The sequence below is a fragment of the Psittacula echo genome (genome assembly GCF_963264785.1).
Source record: "Psittacula echo genome assembly, chromosome: 1".
Taxonomy (NCBI): Eukaryota; Metazoa; Chordata; class Aves; order Psittaciformes; family Psittacidae; genus Psittacula; species Psittacula echo.
In genome coordinates this window covers 163,189,789-163,203,817 of record NC_137735.1, presented here as the reverse complement: position 1 = coordinate 163,203,817, position 14,029 = coordinate 163,189,789, and the positions used below count along the sequence as shown (strand labels likewise).

Here is a 14,029-nt window from a genome sequence, read left to right as displayed (position 1 = left end):
AAGTCTGGCCACTTGAAATGCTGCCATGTGACTATATTTAGCGAAGGGTTTCCCTAACTTTATGGGTATGGGAGACTTAAATAATTCCTGTGGCCCTGAAAGCCACCAGTTGGTTATGAATGAGTGCCAGGGATAGGAAATAGAGATGACAGCTGCTTTTCTGTTTATTAAACTAGATATCTTTCTCCAGTCAAAAATAGAATGACCCAGAAACTATATATTTATTAACAAACCTGTTATGTAGTAACCTATTCAGGCAGAAGAGGGCTGATGGGTCTATTTATAAACTAGTTCTAGGCTTACATAGGAAGTGTGAAGCTGGTAATGCTGCAGACCTGTCATAAATGCTCATTCTGGTGGCTCCAATGATGGTCTGACTTGGAAGACTAAGCACAGAACACCACGGAACTTCCCTAGGTGGCTTGATTAATCCTGTGGTGAACAAAAGGGGCTGCATTACAAAGGCAATGGGAAGGTTTGTGCAGCAGGCCCAGTTATTTTGTTGGTTTGTGGGTTTATCTTTACGTTCAGTACAAGTTTCGCTCCTCCCTAATTAACTATGTGAGCAGAACAGAGAAATGAATAGAATTCAATGTGACTTTAATTGCACTTGCAGCTTGCAAGGTGCAGTTTGAAATCTGAACCAGTCTATTTGATGTGGAGATATAAGTTCTGCCCAACATTAAAGTTAGTGGCACTGTCCAAACAACTGGTTTCAGTTCTGCATCTGAGAAGAGCAGTTTTGCCTGTCTTGATTTACATCCTGCTGTGTCAATGGTATCAGGAACTAATTTAAAGTCCATTAATAAAACTTACACTCAGTTGTGTGATGCAGAAGCATTGCACATGGTTGTCATCAAATAGCAGCGCATACTAGAGCTTCAAATGAGCTTGCAGCTGCCTGTGTGACAGGGCTGGATTTGCTTGTTGGTGTTGGGGTGTGTACCCTAACAAGCTGTTAAGGTGCCATACATGACTTACTCTGCTCTTTGGACACCTTCACTTCCGAATGCATTTAATCATGAAGCAGAGGTTTTACTCTCCTAATGTTTTGTAGCATCTTTGTAAGTGTTGTAATTTGAGGCTGAGGTTTTAGTGCAGTTACTCCCATTCGTGTCTGTGTCAGGCTTCTAATGAACAGACACTTCAGCTGGTAAGTCTGGGTTTTTAGAATGCTTCATGACTCCTGGGGCATGAAACATACTGATGTTGCTTATAGAAATAGGATGGAAGAGTGTCAAATAGCTTGGTGTATGTCTGAAATCTCTAGACTTGTTCTCTCCAGGTCAAATAAATCACTTGATTTTATGTACACTTGTATCACATCTTTCAGAGCTATAGAGAATAGTCTGACACATGTAAAGGCCTGGTAGTAGTCCAGAAATCTCAATGCAGCCAGCTGTTTGCAGCTCTTGAGGCAATATACAGCATAAAATCCCAGACTGGTTTGTGTTGGAAGGGACCTTAAAGCTCATCCAGTTCCAGCCCCCTGCCATGAACAGGGACACCTTCCACTAGAGCAGCTTGCTCCAAGTCCCTGTGTCCAACCTGGCCTTGAACACTGCCAGGGATGGGGCAGCCACAGCTTCTCTGGGCACCCTGTGCCAGCGCCTCAGCACCCTCACAGAGAAGAGCTTCTGCCTAAGAGCTCATCTCAGTCTCCCCTCGGGCAGGTTAAAGCCATTCCCCTTGGCCTGTCCCTACAGGCCCTTGTCCAAAGCTGCTCTCCAGGTTTCCTGCAGGCCCTTTAGGCACTGGAGCTGCTCTCAGGTCTCCCCTTCAGGAGCCTTCTCTTCTCCAGGCTGACCCAGCCCAGCTCTCTCAGCCTGGCTCCAGAGCAGAGCTGCTCCAGCCCTTGCAGCATCTCCATGGCCTCCTCTGCACTCCCTCCAACAGCTCCACATCCTTCTTGTGCTGCTGCCCCAGAGCTGGATCAGGACTGCAGGGGGGGCCTCCCCAGAGTGCAGCAGAGGGGGAAAATCCCTTCCTTGAGCTCCTGCTCATGCTCTGGGGGTTCAGTTTGATGGAGCAGTTTAGCACAAGCAGATTGATGCCCATGGCACTTTTTGCTAGTTTGTTCTCAGGAACCACAGAAAGCATCCACGTGCATGCAAATCCCCTAGTTAATGTTGATAAAAGACTGAAAATCCTGCATCATGTCTGGTTTGGCAGTGCTGCTGCTTGGAGGAAAGGGCTACCAGCAGTGCCTGCAGTGGGAGGTGTCCTGCAAGGCTTGATCTGCTTGTGCTGTACCCTTATCGCAGGGTTTTGTAACAAAATCCAGCAGGATGAGTAACTGTGATTCCGCACTTCTCCTCCCTTCTCTGTTGTGTCCTTTCTCAGAAGTCAGGGAAGAGAATTAAACACACTGCTTTCAGGTGTAAAACTTGATTTATTCTGCTAACCAGGGTGTCTCCGGGCTCCTTCCAAGACCTGGTTTGTAGGGGGAAGTTAAATAAACCTGATGCTTGGTGCTTCCTGATGAATGGTGCAGGTGCTTCTCTACACAGGCTTTTCCAGTGGAACAGAGCTTTTCTTCCGTCAGTGCTGGTGAAGCTGATAGCTGGGACTTGAAATAATCTGACTATTTATACACTGGGGGGGATGGATATTTGTGTAAGGGGGGAGTAAATGTTCACAAGGGAGAGCATCATCATAGAATCCCAGACTGGTTTGGGTTGGAAGGGGCCTTAAAGATGCCACAGGTGGGGACACCTTCCACTAGAGCAGGTTGCTCCAAGCCCTGTCTAACCTGGCCTTGAACACTGCCAAGGATGGAACAGCCAAAGCTTCTCTGGGCAACTTCTTCCTTACAGTAAAAAACTTCTTCCAGGCATCATTCCATGTATAAAGGCCCTTTCTTGTCTATTAAGTGCTTGGGTATATTTGCTATGGTTAAGAAGCAGTTGGTTCCTATGTTGGCCACACATCAAACTTGGTCTGTGTTCAGTGGTTAAATAGTGTCAGCCCAGAGAGGAAAAAGTAATTTGATGTTCTCTTAGCATGTGGAACATACTGTATTTATCTAATTGTGTATTCAGTTTAGGTTTCATTTCAGGCTGGAGTGGGTGTTTGAATCATCACTCTGTGTAGTTTGATCCTATTTGCCAGATTTCAGGAAGTCTTGCATCCAACTTGAAGGAATGTATCTAAGCCCTGAATAGAAGTGCTATTTTATAGGTATAGGTGGTTCAAGCAAATCTTTTTCCTGGATAAACTGCTTTTAAAGTAATATTCCTAAAAAACCCTTTGTTTAATCCCAGGAGAAAATATAATAATGGGGAGGAATCATCAAAACTTTCATTCTTTGGCTCTGGAAACTGAGTGTTTGAAGGCTGTAATGTTTCTCCCTCAGTGTGTTTTGCAGCCTTGGCTTTACTATTAAAACTCACTGTTCTTTCTTCCACAGTATTTGATTCTGAAACTTGAAAGACCTGCCATAGTCCAGAGCATCACATTTGGCAAATATGAGAAAACACATGTCTGCAATTTAAAGAAGTTTAAAGTCTTTGGTGGAATGAATGAGGAAAATATGACAGATCTCTTATCCAGGTAAGATGGGATTTCATCAGCTATGAGAATTACAAAAGGCTGGACCAAAAGGCTTTTCCCCTTCACACCCCAGCAGACACATGGCTCACTGTGTAATAGAGCTGTGATTTTGATCCTGCAGTTAGTTATCCTTGTGTTTATGGGCAGGTCAGAGAGCAGCACCACTTGCTCCAGGAAGCCTTCCTTATCCTGCTCTAACCACAGAGGATTTGTGGAGAGCAAATTCTTGGAGACTTGGAAGAGCTGAGAGCAGGGTATGATGTTGCTGGGTTGTGATTCCTTTCTTCTGTGTGCTTGAGGCACAAGAGAAATGATTTCCCAGGTGTGGGTAGCTTAAAGTAGCTTTTAAAAGCCCAAAGAACCTGCTTATGTCAAGAACCTCATTGCAGCTGAGAAGGCCTGAACTAGTCAGCTGCTCTGCCTGTCTTCTAATGGGTAAATACATTAAGTAAGCAGATGGAAAGCTGTGTTTTTTTGTGTTTAGTTTGATAGTTGCACTGTTAAGGGCTTAAAGAAAACACCTTTTGGTTATTCCAGCTATCCAGAGCTGAGGAGTTGATGTAAATTGACAAAGGCCTTCTGGAGGAGAAGAAAGAGGAATCATATTGAAATGCCTTAGGAGTACAGGAGAAATGAATAGCAAGAAGTAGTCTATTTTTGGAGGCCAACAGAAGGAAAGTCCACCTCCGGGGAACGTATGGGTGTACATCATCTGTAGTCAAGTGGAATAGCCATGGAAAAATGCAAGTTCTTTGTTGCAGGAGTCCTTCAAGACCACATAGAAACTAGGCACAACACTTCCCACCCTTTTGCCCTCTTTAGATAGACCAGCCTTGCAGTTTGACTTCATTGCTGCTAGAATAGTGATTTTTGATACCTAATGTCATGTCACTTGTACTGAAGTTGAATAAAAATCCATATTTTGGGTCCTACACTTGTATCTTCAGTAAAAATCCTTCAGCTTTTTGATAAATGACACTAAATATTTGATGTTTTTAGGAAGTAAAGCCCATCAATGGCTCACAAAGCACTTTGGTGGTGTGGTAACAGAGAGCTGATCCATCCCCCCTCTTGACAACAAGGCTGAGGCACATCCCTTCCTGAATTCGCAGGGTGACAGGCACAAATGAGCAGCATTGATCCCATATCAGTTCCCTCCTAAAATCACTCCCCAGTGCTCAGGAGATAGAAGGTGGTGGAGAGGAATCCAGGCATTGGTCCAGCATGCGTACTTATGATTCATAGTAACGTGAACCATTTCAGGCATGACCTAGATTGCATTTATTAGCTAGTTCTAAAATACAAGGTAAGATTTAGTAACCTTATTTATTTTTTCCCACAGTGGCTTAAAGAATGATTATAACAAAGAAACATTCACCTTGAAGCATAAAATTGATGAACAGATGTTCCCCTGTCGATTCATTAAGATAGGTAAATGCATTTTTTCAGCATTCTGAGTAGAAATTAATCTCTTCTTATACTTGTGCCAGTCTTGGCACATGTGACTTCATTGTACTCAGGCAAAGTATCCACAAGAGCTGTTCCATTTCGTGATCTTTTAGGCTGGTTAGATTGGAACGTAGTGAAGTCCTGTTAATAAGAAATAACAGCTTCAGTAATATAAGTCCTGGGGAATGAAAGTGAAATAGAGTCATTGTCAGAAACAGAGCTGTTGAGTCAACTAGTTGCTGGGGAAGCTGTTTCTGTCCTACTAGGAATTGCTATCTAGAGCTTTAAATAAATCATGAAGTACTGGTATAAGTGTCAGCATTGGCAGCCCTAGAGTTTGAAAGGGATTGAACTCTTACTCTCAGACACTCTCACAACACATAGAGCAACAGCAGAAGCCTTCCTTGTTCTCTTCCTGGTACTCTAATAGTTATGTCTAATCTCTGACTAAAGATGACATCCAGGGGCAAAGAAATGCTGTCTAGTGTTGTTTCTCTGGTGAAGCTAATGAAGGCAGGTTGCTGTGACCTGTGATGGGAGCGGGTAGGGAGCTCTCTTCCTTGCTTCATGCAGGCCAGAGAGAACAAGAGCCTTACAGTGGCCATCAGTGGATTTAATCCAAGAATTTAGAGCATTTCAGCTGTTTGTAGCTCAATAGGTTTATCTTGCCCTTCCTATACTGAGATAGTAAAATAATGGCTGGTTTTAAACTGGCTATTTAAGGTTAAAAACGGAGCAAAGAGGTAGCTGCTGAAAAATGAGATGTGTTGACTCATTTAGATGAATTGAGGGATGTTTTGAAGCTTTGAGTAATTCCTTTGCCAAGACTTGGATGATAGTGGCTGTGCAGGGGCTCCCCTCGGAGCCCTCTGCTCGTGTCTCTGCATGGCTTTCTGCATCTCTTCTCATGTTTGCTTGTGGAATTGAAAGCTTCAGGCTGGGAATCAAGCAATTGTGTTTGTGCCATGAACAGTGGTGTTTCCGTTCTTAGAAGAGTAGAGGAATCGGTTGTGCATTGGGCTTGTTTTTGGCTGTTGCTTTTGGAAGCATCCGTAACACTTGGCTTTAGGAAACCTCAAGAGGTGCAGAGCAATAGAGTTAAAGGTTGACTACAACAGGAAGGTTGATTTCTGGAGCTTTCTGCTTTAGGTTTTTAGGAAATGTTACTTTTCACTGGCTAGAAACCAGCAAGTAGTTACTAGAGGGCTAAAGGGGTGGATGAAAAGATGGAAAGATTACCAGCTACTTGTCTGGATGTGTGAATCCTGTCCAGCAAAACGGGTTGTGATGTTATGAAGTGTTAGCAGCAAGTTGAAACATGCAGCAGAGTGAAATGCTGGTTAATTTCTACTAGTAGAGTTTTATTTTCTCTGACATAACATGAGTACTATTAATAGTTACATGGCTTGTTCTGTTGGGAAGTGGTTCCACACATAGCAATAGGGATCGAGGCCAGGTTGGACAGGGCTGGGAGCAACCTGCTCTAGTGGAAGGTGTCCCTGCCCATGGCAGGGGGTTGGAACTGGATGAGTTTTAAGGTCCCTTCCAACCTAAACCAGTCTGGGATTCTGTTTTATATACATTAACATCACTTTTATATCTGAAGGGGGCTACAAGGATGGTGGAGAGGGACTCTTCATCAGGGACTGTAGTGACAGGACAAGGGGTAAGGGGTTCAAACTGAAACAGGGGAAGTTTAGATTGGATATAAGGAAGAAATTCTTTACTGAGAGGGTGGTGAGGCACTGGAGTGGGTTACCCAGGGAGGTTGTGAATGCTCCATCCCCAGCGGTGCTCAAGGCCAGGTTGGACAGAGCCTTGGGTGCCATGGTTTAGTGTGAGGTGTCCCTGCCCATGGCAGGGGGTTGGAACTGAATGATCTTAAGGCCCTTTCCAACCCGACCCATTCTGTGATTCTGTGATGTATATACATTAAACTCAAAAAAGATTTGTATTTGACTGTCATTTGCTTACTACTTATAGTTTGACATGACTTCTCCTTTCCAGTTACACCTATAGCCTTGTGTTTCTTGCCACTGTCTCCTATGAAGAAATCCCTTTGCTAGGACAGAAATGAGAATCTCTTCCCTAATCAAAGCTTAATAAAGCCTCCAGCTGATCTGTAATTTCATTTTCCTCATGAAGTTCTGAGGGTGTTTGCTGTGACACAACTGCAGACCCAGGCTACGAAATGGTGTTTCTCAGAGACACAGCTTGACTGTGTTTTGGGTTTGTTAGAATTTCCAAGCTCCTAGCTAAAGGAACTCACAAATGTGCAACACCGTGCTATGTTCCTGGTAATGCTGCCAGGAAACAGGAGGCCGAAATCTGCCCTTTTGGACTGGCAGAGACCGACACAGCTGAAGTTGCTGCTGTTAGTGAGGTTTGTGTATTTGGGGTAGGCATTCTAGTGAGTTCTGCAGCAGCTTCCATCAGGCATTTGCTTTCTGATTCCACAGCTAAACGTACTGTTAATAACACAGCGGTGAGGTTGATGTGGGGGACAAGACAGGAGGAACAAGACGTGAGAAAGCTCAATGGGGACCTGATGGCTCCCTACAACAGCCTGAGAGGAGGATGGAGCCAGGAGGGGCTGGGCTCTGCTCCTAAGGAACAAGGGATGGGACAAGAGGAACCGGCCTCAAGCTGCACCAGGGCAGGTTTAGATGGAGCTGAGGAACAATTCCTGCCCCAAAGGGTGCTCAGGCATTGGCACAGGCTGCCCAGGGCAGGGCTGCAGTCACCGTCCCTGCAAGTGTTCACAGCCCGTGGAGACGAGGCCTCAGTGCCATGGGTTAGTGGTGGCCTTGGCAGTGCTGGGGAATGGTTGGACTGGATGAGCTTAAAGGGCTTTTTCTTTAAAGATCTTTTCTAGCCCAGTTGATTCTATGATTCTATTATTTTATGGGTAAATGTGTGAGACGGCAAAATACTTCCTACTCCTACAAGTTCAGTTGCTTTTGTAGTAGAGAAAGTTTCAGATTCATAGAAAGCAGAAGAAATAAGTTCTCACTCTGTCAGGAAACGACTTACACTTCTTTGACTTAAATTAGTTCAGCTCCTGTTGCTGTGCAGGCTTTTGTCCTCCTTGACAAGGAACTTGTGCATTTCATGTCACACCTCATCTGAGCACTTGGGAGGGGGAAGAAGATACGTATCCAGACAAAATACTGAAGAATAATCATTTTAATGCCTTTGAGCTTTGTTTCTGGCTCTGCTTTTGTGGTTACTCAGAGTAAAGCTTTTTCTTTGTACCGTGTCCTTGAAAGCACCAAGTGTTGTAAAGGCTGACTTGCCATGAAGGAACTTGAAGAACTGCTGGTGTAATTCTCATGCCAGTTTGTTACTAGCATGGGAGTTACTAACAAGGCTTCAAGATCTTGAAGCTTTGGTGTGATAGAAAGGAGCCAGACTTTATTTATGGATGTTCCCAGTGTTTTTACACACATAATTTGTTTGTCTGTCTACTGCCTGGAGAGGAGGGACACAGAATTTACCTGAGAGAGAGATTTGAAATGATTCTACTGTGTTTAATGCCTCTGCTGCTGTTTTCTCTAGCACATAGACTTCCTTTCCTTGCACCCAGGATCTTACATTGCTGTTACCTGCAAACTCTGCGCAGAAATAGAGATGAGATTTGTGTGTCACACTGACAAGTAATGCTTATCACTGTCTGTGTGACTGTTGCTACTTCCTTGCTGCAGTTACTGTCTCCTCCTTTCAGGTCAGAGTTAGATGTGCTCTAAAAGGAGACGTGTTAAATGGACACCTCAGAAAAGGGCAGAGGAAAGGATGAGGTGTGGCTCCTTCCTGTAGCCTGGGATCAGGGAGTAGCATCAGAAATGAGGAGATGATCCAGCAGAGCACTTGATCTTTCCTAATTGGTATAGAAAGCACTTTGCAGTTTCAACACTTCTGCTCTGTTGCTTTTCTTACTCCTATGGAGTAGTTGTAAAAAGATCAGCTTCAGTTTTCTGTGCTTTACAGCACTGAGAAAGAACTTACTTTGTGTTCCCTGTGTAACTTCAGGACTGTTTAAGGCTTTTCTTAACGTGGGTAATAGCACAACAAAAATCTTGATGTTAAAATCACTGTTTCTGGTGTTTTGTTTCCTTAATGTGAACAGAACTGTTGAAAGTGCTGAGTTAACTGGCGAGAGCATGTTAGCAGGTTGATGGCTTTGCATTGTTACTGGTGATAACAGTGGTGGTAGCTGCCCAGGATTCTGGTGCATATCCCCAGGATGTCTTTCGTCATGTGTTTGCTTGCCAAGAAGGTGAACTGTAAAGTTTTTCTGGGAGAAGCTCATGTAAGTTCTGAGACAAACTGTTGAAAAGGAATCCCAGACTGGTTTGGGTTGGAAGTGACCTTAAAGCTCGTCCAGTTCCAACCCCCTGCCACGAACAGGGACACCTTCCACTAGAGCAGCTTGCTTCAAGCCCCTGTGTCCAACCTGGCCTTGAACACTGCCAGGGATGGGGCAGCCACAGCTTCTCTGGGCACCCTGGGCCAGCGCCTCAGCACCCTCACAGGGAAGAGCTTCTGCCTAAGAGCTCATCTCAGTCTCCTCTCTGGCAGGTTAAAGCCATTCCCCTTGTCCTATCAGTACATGCTCCTGTAAAAAGTGCCTCTCCAGCTTTCTTGTTGGCCCCTTTAAGCACTGGAAGATGGACATTTCTTTGTGTTTTTCTGGAATACAGTGGGAAAGCGGTAATACTTCGCTTTAGTTTTTCACCCAGTAAACTAAGTGTTACGAAATTACCCTCAGGTTCACCATCAGGAAATTGATGGCCTTAGTCCATTTGAGGTGGTCTGTGGTTTGGTGCAAGGAGCTGGTGGATAGACTTTTGATTCTTTATATCTGACCAACTACCAACTTTAACTTCAGTTTGGTCTTGGTCTGTTTGTTCAGGCTGAAGACACATCAAAGGTGTTACCCTTCCATGTGGTGATTTGTCAGTCTGCTGCCTTAATAGGTGGAATACCCCAGGTTAAGCTGTTTTGTGGTATTAAGGTCCCATATTGGCAGCACTCATCTTTTGCAGGGGACAGAACTAAGCAGGAAAGAGGTTTCTTGGACAGAGCATCTGCCATATGAACAGCAGATAAGTGACTTCTGGTGGTTCTGACCAGTTCTTTTCTTTCCTGGTTCCACACACATGCATCCACTGGGAATGCTCTGAAAGCAGCTCACTCTATGCTGAACACTCAAGCAGAAAACTGCTTGAACAGGATGATTTGAGAGCTCTAACATATAAAGTGCCTACTTAGGGGTAATAAAATCAGTTAAGAGTCCTATATTCAGAATCTCTTTGGCTCTTTTCTAAGAATCTCTTCCCTTGATGACTGTTCCCAGAAGTTGTCATGAGTCTTTAGCAATGGGGTTGTAGAAAAACCCTTTAAAATAGAGAAAATCATGTGTTTGAACATATGCTGTGTGCCCAGGCGCATTGCAGGAAGTCATAGATGTTGCTTGCTTGACGTATAAATGCTTAAGAACCTTGAAGAGCTGAGGAACAACTTTACAGGACCTGTTGGGTTTTGTTTCCTCAAGGAGTAGGTCAGAAAACCCCTTAATTCACCAAGTAAATCTCCATGGTATTTCATGGTGGTTTGAAAGTCACAAGGAATTTCCCTGTTGTAAAAATAGCTTTGGTGGAAGGGAGGAAGTAGTGGACTCCCACGCTGTTGCTGGGAACTCCTCATTCACCTCTAATACTAGCTTTTCCTGTTTATCGGTTCCAGTCAGCTGAAAAGGAAACGGAGAAGTATCTGAAATGAGAGCGCTTGATTTCGCTGCAGTTTGAAGGAGTTGGAGGTGCTTCAACAAGCAGAATGGAGCCTTAACCTGCAGCTTAATCAATAAAATGAGTGCAAGACTGTAGGTGCTCACAACAGAGGGGGAGAGAAGCCTTAGGTGGGAGGCTGCAGTGTGTGTTTCATGGGTCAGTTAATAATGTTTGTTCCAGTATGTAGATAAAACATGAGCCTTAAAAGCTGCCCAGATTTAAGCTTTTTTTAAGTAAAAAGAAGAGTAGATGTAGTTTCTATATAGAAAACTGACAGTTTTCCCTCCCTCCCTCCTCCACAACTTGCAGATGTTACTAATTCTGTCCCATTGAAACTACCCAAGCTTCTTGTCTTCACCATTAGGGGAAATAATTGTTGCTGACAAATGGGGAAATAAATGTACTGTGAGGAGCAAATACTGTCGCTAGTGTGCTCGTGATTCCCATCCATGTCAAAGCTTGTTGCCTCTTTGAGCTGGTTTAAATGGTAGGATTTTTGCTCTTTTTGCTTGAAGTGAGCTTCTGCTTTGCAATGATCTGCTGTGTTAATGCTGCTTGGCACAGGTTGCTTGAAATGACAGCTTGAACATGATGTATTTGGTAATTCTCCTCAGCTTGCTTAAAGGAGCTAGAATTTATGTCAAATCAGAAATACTGAGTTTTGTGTGTAACCTGTAAAATCATTCTGTTTGAAATAGTACTGTGTATATAGCCTATGATGAGATTAACACACTGGTGCTTTGATGTTTATGCATCCTTTTTTCTCCTTTTCCTCTCTTCTCCAGTTCCACTCTTATCCTGGGGACCTAGCTTCAATTTTAGTATCTGGTATGTTGAACTTAATGGCATTGATGATCCAGATGTGGTCCAGCCGTGCCTCAACTGGTACAGCAAGGTAGGCCTGCATTTTAGATGCCTGTTTGAAGATGTGTACTCTCAGGATCTTGTGAAACTTCTTTTACTGGAATTACTTGACCTTTTCGTTCCTTGGAATATCAGCTCTTGAAACAACAAGCGTGCATCATTGCAACTCAAACCACATGGTTGAGTTTTTGACTCGGAGTGAATCCTGTTGGATTGTGTCTGCTTATTCTCTTAAACCCAACAAAACACACCCCAAAACCACCACCAAAAATCCCTACACCCCTCCCCCCCCCGCTACATAGACATCAAAAGAAAGACTGAGTCAAAGGGGACAATATGGGTAAAATAGTGCTTGTATTGGAAGGGAAATGAATGTTAGCAAACCCACATTCCATTTCTCCCATTTCTTGCCTTTTGTTTACTCATTCTTTTACCATACCAGCCCTTCTGTAGAGCTATATGTGAGCCTAGAGCCTCTTGGATCCCATATGCAGCTTTTGTTACAGGCTATAAAAATGAGCTTGTTCTAAAGAGAATCCCTTGATGTCTTTCCTGTTGCAGCTCCTTGTGCTTCCAGTGTTTCCCTCTTAGTGTCTTCTTGCTGAATACCCTGGAACAGAGGGGAGCTGATGCCACTGGCCTGTGGGATGAGCTGATTTATGCCATTTGTCACTTTGATAGACAGAAAGTTCAAAGGGTTCTAAACATGAGTTGCATAAACTGTATGTAACTGAGTACAACAGATGCCTCTCATGTGGGAGGGAAGTGCACATTGACAACCAGAATTCATTTTGTTGCTGCTTTTTGTGCATAGATTTTTCTGGACCAGTTTAATGAAATTCATATTGTGTTGCAGAGATTCCCTTCCCAGTTAGAGTAACAGTGAGGAGTGGAGCAGCATCTCTCTGCTTCCAGAAAGAAGAACTTAAAAGGGGATAAAGATTGTGCCTTGTAGTATTGGACTCCCTCACCAGTTACAGTGCTGCCAGTATGTTAAAGAAGCCCTGTGGCCTCTGCTGCTCGTAACAGCATCACAAGCTGCTTCATGGAGGATCTAAAACCACCACTGACAGCCTCAGTGGAAGTTGTGGCTGCTTTAAGATTAAAGTAATACTGATGGTCCTTAGTCTTCTGGTTACTGATGTCCAGTTCTGAAAGGTCCAGTTGCTGATGGTTTTCTGTGCTTCGGTGGTGTCTCTGATGTTTTGGACCAGATGCTGCAACCAGGAAGCTCTGATTTTTGGTTTTGTTGTTTTTTTCTCAGAAACCATCTGAAGATGATGATATCACCATCTGGTTTGTTCCCTCTTATCCCATGGAATTGACATTTCTTGTGGTCAGCATATATGTAGTGACAGCTTCTTTAAGGGTGCCAGCATTGTTCTTCTAAAGCTTTGAGCCCTAAAGCAGCAAGGCAGAGACTTAGTCATGATTGTTTGGGCTCTACTAGAATCAGTTGCCTAGTTTTTGGTGGTGAGAGCATGTCTCATTGGTGTTCTCCTCTCTCACAGCCCTGAGAGGCCACTGTTGCTGGATCCACATAGGGAGGATCTGTTTGGACCCATATTTGGGGAAAGGTTGACCTGTTTCTTCCACTTCTTTGAGCTGGTGTGAATATTTGCTGCTTGGAAGTCTCAAAAGCTTTGAAATCCAATAATCCTTTACTGCCTGAGACATCAGACGGGAGTAAGGTTTTATATGAAGTTGCCCATCCTTCTTGTGTGTGCTTTAACCAACAAAACACTCCCTTTAAGAAGGGTGTAGAGTTGGGGATAACAGATAATGGATTCAAACCAGCAAGCACACTCCTCATTCTCTAGGGCTCCACTACTCCACTCCCTCCCTGCTGCTTTCCCCTTGCTGTCCAGCTCAGCCTACTGCCTCCTAAAGCCTCACCACTCTGCTTTTACTAAGAGTGTGTATACTTTAGCAACTAAATGGCAGTTAAGTAATGGCTATCACTTTGATACTGAACACTTAAATTTTTCTACTAGTGTATTTAACAGTGTTAATATCTTAGTCTCATGTTCTCATTACTTTTTTAACCATAGGAATTATTTACAGCTTTGAATCAAAGCTGTTATTTGGGTTGTCATCTCTGACAGCATTTAAAAAGGAGCCATTTTTGTACTTTTTGTACACCTTTTTGCATTAAAATAAGCTTTTTACATTCAACTTCTGAAGTATTACTCTGGTGTCACTGAAATAGAAACTTTAATATTGCATTGAGTGGCCAACCTGTATCCAACCATCATTTTGTGTTTTATAAACCCACTCTGTCAGTCACGAGAGGCTCAGTGGAAATACGCCAAGTCTGAGTTTTGTCTCGTATCTAAACTGAAGGAGCTGAAATGCAGGAGCTGGTTGTTCCTGGT

General features: G+C 43.7%; 1 protein-coding gene across 6 annotated transcripts in view; it reads left to right on the top strand.

The window, feature by feature from the left end:
* MKLN1 (muskelin 1) overlaps positions 1–14,029 on the top strand; it is a 115,442-nt gene that overhangs the window by 21,624 nt on the left and 79,789 nt on the right. For 3 of the 6 annotated variants that reach the window (XM_080619191.1, XM_080619193.1, XM_080619192.1), the window contains 3 exons: positions 3,410–3,552; positions 4,895–4,983; positions 11,576–11,685. In XM_080619191.1, the coding sequence (XP_080475317.1) occupies positions 3,410–3,552; positions 4,895–4,983; positions 11,576–11,685 (342 nt within the window). Of the gene's footprint in view, positions 1–3,409; positions 3,553–4,894; positions 4,984–10,864; positions 10,883–11,575; positions 11,686–14,029 lie in introns of those variants that run through there. The other 3 variants (XM_080619196.1, XM_080619194.1, XM_080619195.1) reach the window with 2 other exon arrangements.